This window comes from Struthio camelus, chromosome 12 (genome assembly GCF_040807025.1).
Source record: "Struthio camelus isolate bStrCam1 chromosome 12, bStrCam1.hap1, whole genome shotgun sequence".
NCBI classification, from domain to species: Eukaryota; Metazoa; Chordata; class Aves; order Struthioniformes; family Struthionidae; genus Struthio; species Struthio camelus.
The window spans coordinates 8,680,102-8,692,613 of NC_090953.1; the positions used below are offsets into that span (position 1 = coordinate 8,680,102).

Consider the following 12,512-nt stretch of genomic DNA (forward strand, 5'->3'; position numbering starts at 1 on the left):
CAGTGATCTGGTGAGTTACGGAAAAAAGTTGCAGGTTATCATACCCCAGTGCAAACAAGGATACAAAAAATCATAGTGTCAGGTTGCTAGAGGCCATGAAAAAGGCCACACTCCACATTGCAGCAGGCCAGAGAGAGAGAAGGCTTTTTATCACTATTTGCTCTATTATATTTGCTATATATGCATCGCTTTGTGCTGATGCGTAGAATCTGGCTTGATACTGAGCTCCAGTAGGAATGAAAATATCTGGTGCATAGCTAAATAGGATGTTAACCCTGCCTACCAGAGGCCTGCAGAAGCAAGTGAGAGACTTGTTTCTAAGGCTTGAGAATAGGAACAAGAACTTGTTGGACACGTCTTGTTCTAGGAGGTCCCCTGGCTGCCCTGCGTACAGTTTGAGGGCTACGTGATCCCACACAGCTGTGAACGCCTTTCTTGAAGGATTAAAAAGGTCACTTAGGACACTACTCAAGTAGCAAGGTCCTCTTCTCTGAGTCTTTAAATAGACCCTTTCATTTCCATGCTCCTTTGCATTTCCTGGCTTGCTCAGGCCTATCTGACTCTTGAGCAGAGGAACTCTAGATGAGGCCAAAGAAATGCACTTATTATTTACAATAGAGGATAGTGAAGTCTGTGGCAATGCATAAGACATTTGCACGGGTATTTTAGGAGTACGGGGAACAGGACTGTAACTTCTCGGGGTTCTTTTAAAGCCATATTGTAATAAAGTGCTGCAGTAATAACAAAATTTAGGCTGTAATTACTTTAATTGGAATACTCCCTTATTCTGATGTTGCCTAGTGAAATTTCAGAGATCCTTGAACATTTTTTTTCTCTCAAGAACGATGATTTTTTTCTAAACTTACATGTATCCAATACAGTTGATAATAACCTCCCAACTAGAAGAAATCACGGTTAGATGGCTGAATATTGAGGCTGAGGATGGGAGCACACAGACAAGAAACTCTCCAGGGTATTTTGCTCTCTTATTTAAGTGTGAAGTTTTAGCTCTACTTAAATTAGAAAAAGCAATTCACTCTGTTAGGGCACTGAATGTAAGGCACAGAACCTGGTTTCACAGTTATTGTAAGATCGGATAGTCTATTCCAGGAAGAAGATATCCAGCTGGCAAATCCATAATACCAGCGGTGGGTGGCTGTGTGCAGTAGTAGCATCTGGTATGCACCTCTGTTTCACTGGTGGCAGAATGTGAGGAGGGATGTTAATATCGCTACAGTGATTTGCAGCCCAAGACGTCTCAGGAGAAAGTGAGGAATAATTCTGCTAGGCCCCTAACCTGGTCTTAATTTTAGCAGGTATAATTTTGCATGAGATTTTTCTCTTTAATAGACTTTGAGCACAGTGAGGCATCTTACTTGCAGATGCAAGTCTCATTACACAGGCAGCTAGGCTTCTGACTGCTGCTATTTGTGTGAGCAAATTTATTAGGGGTAAGCAAAGAAAGAAGGATATATCTTGTAGATGTGAAATCCTGCTTCTCTATTTAAAAAATGACTTTAAAAGCAAGCAAGCAAAAATCCCTGGAACTGGACATCCTATTCCTCAGTTTCTCTAACAAAAAGTCTAGAATTTTGTTAGTCCAGTGCAGCAATAGCTTTTATTTAAAAACAGACCACTTTCATTTTTTTCTAAGTAGTCTTGCAGCTTTGTGAGATTATATCCAACAATTAATTTAACAGGAATATTGATAGAAATCAAGTTATCCACTGTCTTGCAGGAGCGATTTCTTTAATTTTGCATTTACTACTTCTGTGAGTGGAATAACAGCTTTGTATTTCTTTCCTCAAATAAAATATTTATTGACAAATATCATGCTGCATAAATCAATGTTGTTTGATTTCTTTCTGGGCATTCTCCTTTTTTTCAGCAATAATACTTAGACTCTCAGTAAACACTCCCAGTAGTTTGCATGTCTCATTTGGAAAAATACTTGCCTTTTGGCAAAAGATATGAAGGCCCCAGGGCTACACAAAGGACATAGTTTGCAGGACGTCTTCATTTTAAGCCAATGCTAAAAAGAGGAACTGAGGGATAGCTGCTGTCCTTCAGGTGGGACAGGAAAATCCTCATCTCTAGTGGCTCATCAAAGTTTACGGTAACTATCCCCAGAGACTTCTCAGGTAGAATGGGAGATAACCTGTCACTGTGGCTTAGCTGCAACTTTATAATCTTGTCTTGAGTAAATAACAGCTTGTCTTGGCCTGTTCCCAGGAGCAGAAGAACAATAGGATAGGCGATAGGAAATCCTTCTCTCCTTAACAGTGGGTCAGGAAGATAACCTGAGCTGACTGACAGTCAGAACAATCTTGGGATCAAGCTGTTGTCTTGCAAACCCAATGTTACTAACTAATCACTTGCTGCTTTTAATGTATCAGTGACTTATGTATGGGGGTATTTTTTATTTCTGGCTTTCTCCATCTGCCTGTGGTTTATCTACAAGGAGCTTCAGCCAAGCTAACCAAAGCCCTGGTGTTTCAGGGATTAATTCCCAGAAAAAGCTCAGAGAAGAACTATCAGCTGGGAGCTGATTAAATGCATCTGTACTCAGGTGTGTGATACTCTCAGCTGGATGAAGTAAAGTTGCTGAAGTAAAGCTAAGAGGGGGGGTTCCAGCCAAAAATTACAGCCATGCTTGATACTTTAAGTGATGTTTTCTGTTAGTTTAGACCTTGTTCAGCTGCAAGCTGTGAAAGGCAGCAACAGACTATTGTTAATAGGTAACAGTTTGGCTCCAACTCTAAAACCTTTTAGTGAAATCCTGCAGGAGGCCTCTGGGAACTTTGCTCTGCTCTCATTCCACCCTTATACCACAAATGCATTTTCATTAGTCTGCATGCATATAGATGTTACATCTAACATTCATAAGTGCTGGGAGGAATGGAAAATATTTAGCAAGAGGAATTTTACTTCTCTCTTTACTTATGATTTGTTCTTGACCATTCAAACATTTTTTCAATTAAAAAAAAAGTGTTTATTTTAACCAGAGCTGGGTAAGTAATTTACATTAAAGAAATTACTCTGTTCATCTTTTTTAGATCAGGCATAAGTTGTGATTTTCTTCTCACTTGCACTTACTGTTCAGAAAGAATCACTGAACATTTTTTGTGAATGAATTCTTTGTTGGTAATTCAATCACAAACAGTTTGGTATAAATATTAATTAATTAATTAATTCTAAATTAAATAGAAATTCAATGTCCAGATTCCTTTGATGATTTTTGAGCCAATCGGTCAAAACTTGAGCTGTCTCTACTGAACTGACAAGTTGCTTTTTCATCAGACAATTGCAGTGTTAGGGATGTTTTTTCTGCATTGTCTTGCTATTATAAACTGTTTAGTGGGAAATTTATTATCCTTTGTAATGGGACTAGCTTCAGCAAACATATACGTCATCCAATTCCCTCACCAGTGCACTGCAGGAAGGGGAACCTAAGGGGCAGCAATATGCTCAGAGTTTTAGCTTTAAGACAGTGAGAATAAATATTCAGATAAAATATTTGGCAATATCACCCAACTCTAATTTGTGCATTTTAAAGCTTGATCTTTTGTGTCCTCACAAGTTTTTTGTTCGTTGGACTCCCTGGATAAAGTGCATCGAAACTCAGAGGATATCTTATGTCATCACTATTTGTGTTAATGGCTTAGGAAACCCACAATCCAATCAGTTAAAATAAACAACCCAGTGTAATAGGAGCATAAATCAATGAAGACTTCATTACTGAAACCTTACTGTGTAATCCATCCACCTACAGAGGAAAGGGATACTGAGAGGCAGGAAAACAAAATGAGAGGACAGTCTGATTTAGTCAAGCCTGATATTTAAAAAGGTGTTGAGAACAGTAACTCTTCCTAGAGTCAGTAAACTGGTGAATACTCATCACCTCTGACAACCTGCCCTGACTATTAAGTCCTTATGCTAAAATATGCCAAGGAGCTCCTGGTAAGAGGGCTCTGATCACTCTTCATTTCTTCTGCAGTTAGTGAGAGAGTTGAGAGAGACAGCTTAGGGCTGTGGACTGATGAATGAAGAAATGAATTAGCAAGATGAATGTATGACTGAAACTAGATGCGCCACCTGAAAGGGATAGTCTTCAGGTCTGCTTGACCCTTCTGCAGACTTTCCTCTGTTTGGTCCTATGTGCCCCCCCCCCCACCTCCCCATAAGATGAGAATAGCAGCTATACTTGGTGGGCCTGGGTTTACTAGATTTCATTAAAGCCACATATTCTAATTTGTCTTGGTTTAAAAGAATCAGAAATCCCATCATACTGAGCTTTTCAATAGGGCTCATAAAAAGAGGCTGAATTTTTATAAAGATTTACTCTTCACAAATAAGGTAATGCTCACAGACCCTCCTCCCTGCATCTTCTGTTTCAGAATCAATCCTCTCTCTGTTTGCTCTAATCTCTCATCCCAGCTTGACTCCTTTCTCCTCCCACCCCTTATCCTGACCTCTTCTTGTTCTTTCATTTCATTCCCGTCATGATATCCTCATCCCTGTTGCACTCTTATGCCAGCATGAAATGTGCACTAAGCAGTTAAAGTTTGGTAGCACTGATAATCAGTCAAAAACAGTATGATGGGAATTCTAGTCTTCAGAGATTTGGGGTTCTGTTTGTTAATAATTATGGTAAAAAAAAAAAAATCTAAGGATATGTAAAGTTAAAGATACAGAAGTTAAGAAACATCAGCACTAATGTAGACATTGCAAGCAAAAGAAGGCACATTATCCAGCACAGAACAAGGTTTGGTTGAAGTGAGCTGCCAGCCATCCTACAGCAATTCTGTGACCGAGGCAGAAACTGGATTCTCCTGGCTGATGATTGCCTGCTCTAACCATGAAGACTGACCTTCCTCCTGCTGCATTCCCATATCTTGCTCAATGCGCACCTTCCCCCCACTACAACAATGAGGATATAATATGATGTGCTACACAGTTTTCAACATCATTTCAGCCTGTGCAATGACTTTAGCAGGGATCTACTGGAAACAAAGTGTCCATTTGCATTAATAATAATCACTATTACAGATCTGAGTTAGGCAGATTTTCCTAATATTCTGTCTGCAATTTCTTTTTGCTAGGTGGTACTTCTCAATTCCTTGTCTTAAATGCTCCATTGTATAGTGTTAAAAATGTCAGAGAACGGTTGAGTCTCGCTGGTAGAATGATCCCATATATCTAGAATATATACTAGCAGGTTAAGTTTCTGAAGCACTTCAACATTCAGAAATATAGGAGTCCTATATTTGTAAAGTATTATTCCATTGTAATAATTTAATGGGAGATAAAATGATTCCACTATAGTTTATGGGAAACATCTTAGGGTGTTCTTCAGGATCAAGGCTACACAAATGAAAGTTTTTTATCATATAGGAAATTTGTATTTTGTTGTATTGCATTTATATGAAAATTAAGAGATCTAGAACTGAACCCAAATCTCTCATACAGCTACACAGACCAGTGATTAATTCTTCCGTCTTGGCAGTGAAATCTATTTGGTTGGAGGAGGATTCAAGAAGGGGCCTACTGTACCAAAAATAGACAGTATATATAAAGTGTTTTCTTCTCCTCAGCTATAGTTGTTTATCTCATTTCCTCTACTGCAAACACTTAAAATGGACTCACTTTATTTCAAGTAGAATGTGTGATTTCAAGGTGTGGTACTTACTCAGTCGTGATTCAAGGTAAGTTTAGGACATCTTTCTGCTTCCCAAATTCCAGGCTTCCTTGCAGTTAGAGCTGTGAGGCTTCAAAGACAAGGGAATTTTATTATAAACGAGATTAACAATATTTATTCTTCAACTGCCAGTAATAAGGGATGTTCTTAATGAAGACTATTCCACATTTAACATTTTGGTGTGATATAGAATCTCCTAAACTTTGAGCTAGCCAGGACAAACCAAAAAAGATGGACACGATTTAGAATAAGACACGTATATAAACTTTGGTCAATGTTGTCATAGAGTAAAATGAAGAGCTATGGATGCCATGGAACAGAGAGGGCAGGGTGCTCTGCAGGAGAAGGGCAGTGGGAGCTGAGGGTGACAGCAGGGCAGGCAGTGGCAGTGGCCCCCTGGCAAGGGTGCAGTCCCACAGTACCGGAGCAAGGCAAGCAGAGTGGGTCCGGCGATGGTAGCCAGGTTCAGTCAAGAGCCCAGAGCAGCAGACAAGTCCATAGCAATAAGGCAGGTCTGGGGTCAAGCCAGGAAAGCAAGGCAGTGGGTTGGGGTATGGATCAACAGGGTACGTTTCAGGGACCGAGCATGAGCGCCTCAGCTTAGAGACAGCTCCAAGCACAGGAGGGAGCCAGGCCCTCTGAGGCTTCTTCCAGCTCATCTTCTAACAGCTTTTATCACAGAGTGGGTCTTGGGTGCAGCCAGCTAAAGCCTTGCGAGAGGAGAAGTGTGCTCCAGGCCATGGGGAAATAACCCCAAGACTCCCATAGTCACATCTCTTCATGTTTTATTTTCTCCTTTTTTTAAAGCAATTACTAATTTGCCTCCAGATCCCAGTGTGCTGAACTGTGCTGAATGTTTGGAGAGAAGCCCAAATAATTCAGAAGAAAGGAATACATTGGAATTAAATCTGTAGAAGACACACTACCAAAAGAACAGGAAAATATGCAGAGTAATGTCAAAGCCAGGCTAGCTGAAACAGAGAGATTCATTTATAGAACTGCAGAAATACTACTGTGTGTTAAATACAGTGTGCTATGACCCAGTATGTCCATCAGAGGCTTTTAAGATGCATTATCAGTATGGTGCCACACATTCACTGGCCAGATGGCACAAAAAGTATTCAGTATCCAAACAAGGATCTCAACGCCCTCACGCTGCTGAGGCATTTGTAGCTCACTGCAGCCCTGTGCGGCATGAAGTGCCTTGCAGAAAGATCTTTCACTGTTCTGAGTCCATCCTTAAATTTTGTGTGTTTCCTTTTCAGAGCTCCTGTGACAAGGATGTCATCCTGAATATTCTCGGTGTTCTCACTGACCTGCTCTCCCTGGGTAAGGAAGCAAGGCCTGCTGGCCCACTGCGGGTAGGGGATCCTAGTGCAGGGCAGGGTAAGCATAGCTGCATAAACTCAGCCAGGTGTTTGCAAGGTAGACAACACAGGAATTGTAGCTGTACTTCTCCAGTCTTTACTGCTGTGTTTGGAAGATCGAGCATTTTATTTGGTTAAAGAAAAAAAAAGTCTCAATTTTTTTTAGATAAAAGGTACACATGAGCTTCAAGGTATTTCATAATTCCTGGCAGTTGCTGGCCCCTGGAAACATTCACAAAGGCCATTGGAAAGAGAGAGCTGTGAAACAGGGATAGGAACTTGACTTCCGCAGTCACGGTGACTCTCTCTGATGGAGGGGGAGACTTCAGGACCTCCCCCAAAGGCACCTCCACCTCACAGTTACACGGAAGGCATGCTGCTGCACGTATCTGAGCCACGTGAAAAAATAAATGACTTGGCAAAAGAACTGAAAGAGAATTAAGTTTCTTCTCCCTCCTGCTCCACCTCAAAAATGTCATTTGGTAAACAATTTTCAACCAGACTGAGTTGCTAGGCTGCAGGGGCCTGCATCTGCAAGTGTTGGCGGCCTCCTGCATCCCCTACTGCTCCGAGCCCCGCCAGAGACGTCCTCAGGCCAGCTGAGCCTCTCTTTTGAAGCTGTGTAGCATCGTTCTGCAATTAGATGGAAGAATTCACTACGTGGATGACAGAAGGTACCGTCCCCCCTCTGCGAACTCCAGGGGCTCAATGTGCTGCTTCCACGAAATATGGAGACCTGAGCAATTCACAGCCGGCCCGAGTAGCCTGTGGATCATTATTTGTTGACACAGCAGGACTCATAGGATTAGCATGCGGTTTCTTTGGAGACCTAGGTTTGTTTGAAAGCTGCCTCCAAAGCTTCCCTAGGATTCCTCTTCATTTGGCAGAAGCCCGTTGGAACGCTATTCCTTTGCTTATTTAATTTTCAATATCTAAGAAAAGATCACTGAGCTTTCGACTCCTTTGAAATCTGTTGGTGTCTCTGTTTATTCTTTGCCGCATTTCAATGCACAGTGAAAAACTCCTGCAGGACTTGGGTTCATAAAGAAACAACAGTCAGAGCAAGAGGCAGCGGAGCGCACGGTTTTGTTGCCCAGCCTGGGCCACATCTCTGATCCAGGGGCGCTTGAGAGTAAATGCTAAATGCTGCAAATGCCCTTAGGTTTGTGGTGATCTGGCGGTGAAATCGCGAGGGGCAGGCAGCGCGGGCGGCCGGCTGCCGCGCGGCCCACTAAACACCGTTCGGTCCAGGCACCGGGGAGGGTTTGCTACGGCGGTGCCCTGCGGCAGAGATGCTCTCAACGGTGCCTCTCCTCTCGCCCCTTTCTCCCCAGGCACCGACCGGAGAATTCACTACTTGATCAGCAAAGGAGGCAGCGAGGCCCTGCTGCAGGCCTTGGCCACCGCCGCCTGCTCCGACCCGCCTGACGACGCCACCCTGCTTCCCCTGCTTCGCCTGCTGGCCAGGGTAGGCCTAAGAGGTATCGCCCAGCCGCGTCTCCTCAGGCAGGGCCCAGCGGGGGCGGGGGGGTCAATACTAACAAGCAACCCTGGCAATAATCAACTCGGGGATGTGCCAGGGCGGAGCTGGGAAACCCCCCCCGGCGGTGCAGCGGCGCAGTGGGGAGAGGGAGCTGCCGCCGGGGCCCTGTCAACGCCCCGCGTTGGGCGTGAGGGAGCGGCGCGGCCGCGTGAGGCAGCGGGTGAGGGTGCGGCCTTGCAGGCATCCCGCAACAAGGCATAGGTGCCCTCAGAGCCGCTTCTTTACACGGGTGGTGTTCATGTCCTGCCTTGTGCTGGCCTTGTGGCTTGAAGCCCCCTTCTCCCTTGATGGAAATTTTATTTCGGTTTCCCTTAACTTAAGCTAAATCTTAAAATCCGATTTTGTATATGGAGAGCCTTGTGCTAGGTAAATACCATATATTCTTGGCGCCTTAGTGTATCCTGAGAATAATACTGATCTAACTCACTGGAACGTTTTAATGCCTTTGTTATGAGATCCTTGTATATATAAGAGTTGGTGCAAAAATGTTTATCAATCCGCCCTGCTGCAGAGACCTGGTTTTTGTAATAGTTTGATTCCTGCTTGCTCTTTGCAGATAGGAAGTTTGGGCTGAAAGTGCGGAGACTGGAAGCAACGGATGTAATACTGAGCTTGGCAAGAAAATACCTGGGCCACCACCTGTACCTCACCCACTGCCTCTGGGTGCTGCAGGTTTGTGCTTCCAATGGTGAGTGCCTGGGTTTTCCTCCTTTCCTCAAGGGGGCAACTGCCAGAGCTCTTTTATAGTCATTTCGGTGCAAGGAACCATCATTCCTGTTTAATGGTCAGTGTCTGTACGCACTGTTAATATACAGAATCAGGCACAAAAGCCAGACTGGCCTTAGAAACTGCTGCTCCTGAAGGGACCTTTCATTGCAAGGCTGCACAATCTACCCCGTTTGCAGACTGTGAAAATACAAATGCTATAATGAAAAATATCCGTGGTAATGGTCTCTTATTCCGGAATGTCTACAGTCAACTCCTTTACTCCGAGACATAAATATTTTAGGTCTGCATGCAGTTCCCATTACCATAATAGCCAAGTATTCACAGTTTTTGATTGTATTGCTTCTTACAGCAGCTCCACAAAGGAGGGAAATACAGGTGAAGAAGCAGAGGCAGAGAGAAATCATTGACTCACTCAGGGTCCCTCAGAAAGCACCTATCAGAGCTTGGAACTTAACGCTTGGTCTTCTGTCTAGTATCCCTGCTCTTCCTAATCGGCTGTGCCCTCCTATTAAATGACTCAAGCAACGGGATTTCCAGTATTCTCTCAGGGGATCATTGCACATTCATGCAAGCTTTCCCCATTATAGGGCACGGCGTTTGTCAGCACAAATTTCCCTTTGCTCACTGTAACTATTCCCTCTCCCCCCCTGCTTCTCTCACCCAGCAGACAGCTCTTGATAGCCATCCTGTTTGCAGCCTGCTATATGCATCCTAAGATTCAGCATTCCTGGCTCTCAGCCCCGCGGGTCCCTTCTACTTGCACAGGAGCTAGTTCCAGATTATGGGCCTTCTCAGGCAAGCAGCCAAGCCTTGACATTCAACCCCTCTCCCTGTGATAAGCAGCATTTGAAAGGCTGAGCGTGACTGAAAATGCAGCCCAGAAGCTGCAACTTTCCTTTATTCAGGTTTCACAGCTGTGTAATGACCTTGTGCTGCCTCCCACCCCCAAATGACCATCTACACTTTTCTCCTGCTCTCTTCTTCACTGTACCCACATCCCATTTCAACTGCAGATTTTGCAGAGGTTTTAAGATGCCATACTGCAGCCTCACTTCCTTTCTGTTGATGTCAGGCCCCCCACCCTACCTCAGAACCCACCTGCTGCTCCTTTGCTGCAGCAGCTCTGTTACTCACCTTGCACCTCAAATGCAGTTGTGCTTTCCCCCTTCCCAGAGTAATTCTGACTTGATGAGTTCTGTGAAGAGGCAGGGAAGGCTAAGTGAAGGTTTGTATAGATGTGGTACAGACATAGGAGATTACATGCTCCTAACCTGAAAAATGAGTTTCATGGAGTGCAGCTAGAGAGGATCTAGAATCATGTAAAGCTCTGAGAGCTCTTACATTAGATGTAAATGCAGAAAAGATTAGTCCTTGTCACAATCTCAGTGCATCTGTTCTTTGCCCTATGTTGCTCCCTTCGCAATCTCTGCCACCAGTCCTGTGGGCAGCCCACATCCTGCTCTGGGGCAGGACGGGTTCAAGCAGTCTTGTACACTGCCCTGTCTCTAATGAATTACTAGCTAGCGTGAAAGCAGTTGGCAAGCCTTCCAAAGCTTTTCATCACAGGACAACTTGGCGGAGACACAGTAGGCACTGCAGGAGATGATGGTCCCCCTAGCAGCTCTCTGATGCCCAGTGAGAGATACCTAGAAAACGGCCAAAACCCAGCAATGGGCAGATAGCCAGGTCTCCCTCTGGCTGCTGTTGATTACTGATCCTTTCACCCCATTCAGTTGCATTTAATATTTTAGGGCTGTATTCTCCCCTTCTTCACACAGTGGACCTGTCTCATAGTGGGGAGGCCTGGCTAGACAGCTAGTTTCTGCACTGGGCATTTTTAGAATTGGCTGCAAAATCTATGTGTAGTTCTCAGTGTGTTAGCAAATGAAGGATTAAAGATAAAACTGGCCTAGCTGGAATTCAGCTGCATTCAGAAACATCCCTCTCCAAAATCACTTCCATAGCACTGAATAATAGCACAGAAAGAAAATTCAGCTCTCCATGCCCCTGTGAAATAAGCTATCCTCATGGAACTGCTTCTGGAAAACGTAGGATGAATTTGAGCCCTGTCATTTTGCTGGGAGATGACCCTACTTAACTATGACTTGTCCTTCATAGAGTATGGTATCCACAGGAGAAGCGGCTTTGGGGAACTCAGGGAAGGAGGGCAGAATACCAGAATGTCTGGTTTTGAGTCCGACCTTGGCTTAGGCTTGTCCATGGACAGCTCTGTGCTTCAGTGTCTATGTTTGTAAAATCATCTGTGAAGTCTAGCTGGGAGCCCAGAGAAAGCTGCTCGCACCCCAGGGGCAGCTGCTCCCTTCCCTGCTTCACCTCTAAACGGAGCATTCCAGACTGCCTGCTTCAGATCTGACTGATTTTCTCTTTCATTGGCCTAGTTACTGCAGGAACTGCACTTGGCATCAATGGAGCCATGGAGCTGCTTTTTAAAGTCATCACTCCTTACAGCAAAAGACACGTCAGGACAGTCAGGTAGGCAACAGCCCCAAAGGAGCTCACCTTTCCAGGAGAGCAAGAAATAAAACTTTCACCCAAAAAAACCCAAAGAAGCAAAGAAATCAGAGATGGATGTACAGTTTCCACTCACTTTAAATCTGCAGGGTTTTTAAACAGGCAGAAATAGTTACCTGAAATAATGTTGATGTTGTGATTCATCATATGATTCATTGTGGTGGCCATTTGGACTGTACCCTATAGAGGAATGGGAGTTTGACTGCAAAATATTGTCTTATATTTTCCAGTAAGTGTGGGATTTTAAGAAGTGCCTTCCAGCAACAGACTAACCAGTTCTGCTTATCCCTTAGCAAGAACCTCCTGCCACCACTAGCCCCAGGAGGAGGTGCAGTGGAATTGTGGCAGAGTTCTTTGTCTTCCTTCTTTTGTAGAAAGTTGTGACTATAGGTCATTATGATATTTTTGAAGTATGACAGTGGTTGCTAATATTAATCTGGGTTTGTTTTCCACCCATTTCAAATATTTCAAGTAGCTTTTTTCTGAAGAGAACAAGTCCATTTTATATCTCCAGCTTAAAGCTGAACATTAGCCTTCAAGTTGTCCTTCCTGGCCCCTATCGTCTCACAGGGTGATCTGGGTGTAATGAGTCTGGGGCTTGTATCGGCTCTCCATTACAAAGGAATGCTGCATGAGGGCTTTT

The 12,512-nt window shown here is 44.0% G+C and overlaps 1 protein-coding gene across 1 annotated transcript in view; it reads left to right on the forward strand.

The window, feature by feature from the left end:
- AGBL1 (AGBL carboxypeptidase 1) overlaps nucleotides 1-12,512 on the forward strand; it is a 297,138-nt gene that overhangs the window by 13,651 nt on the left and 270,975 nt on the right. The window contains exons 2-5 of the mRNA XM_068958765.1: nucleotides 6,964-7,027; nucleotides 8,400-8,546; nucleotides 9,165-9,296; nucleotides 11,737-11,830. Coding sequence (XP_068814866.1) covers nucleotides 6,964-7,027; nucleotides 8,400-8,546; nucleotides 9,165-9,296; nucleotides 11,737-11,830 — 437 coding nt within the window. The remainder of the gene's footprint in view (nucleotides 1-6,963; nucleotides 7,028-8,399; nucleotides 8,547-9,164; nucleotides 9,297-11,736; nucleotides 11,831-12,512) is intronic.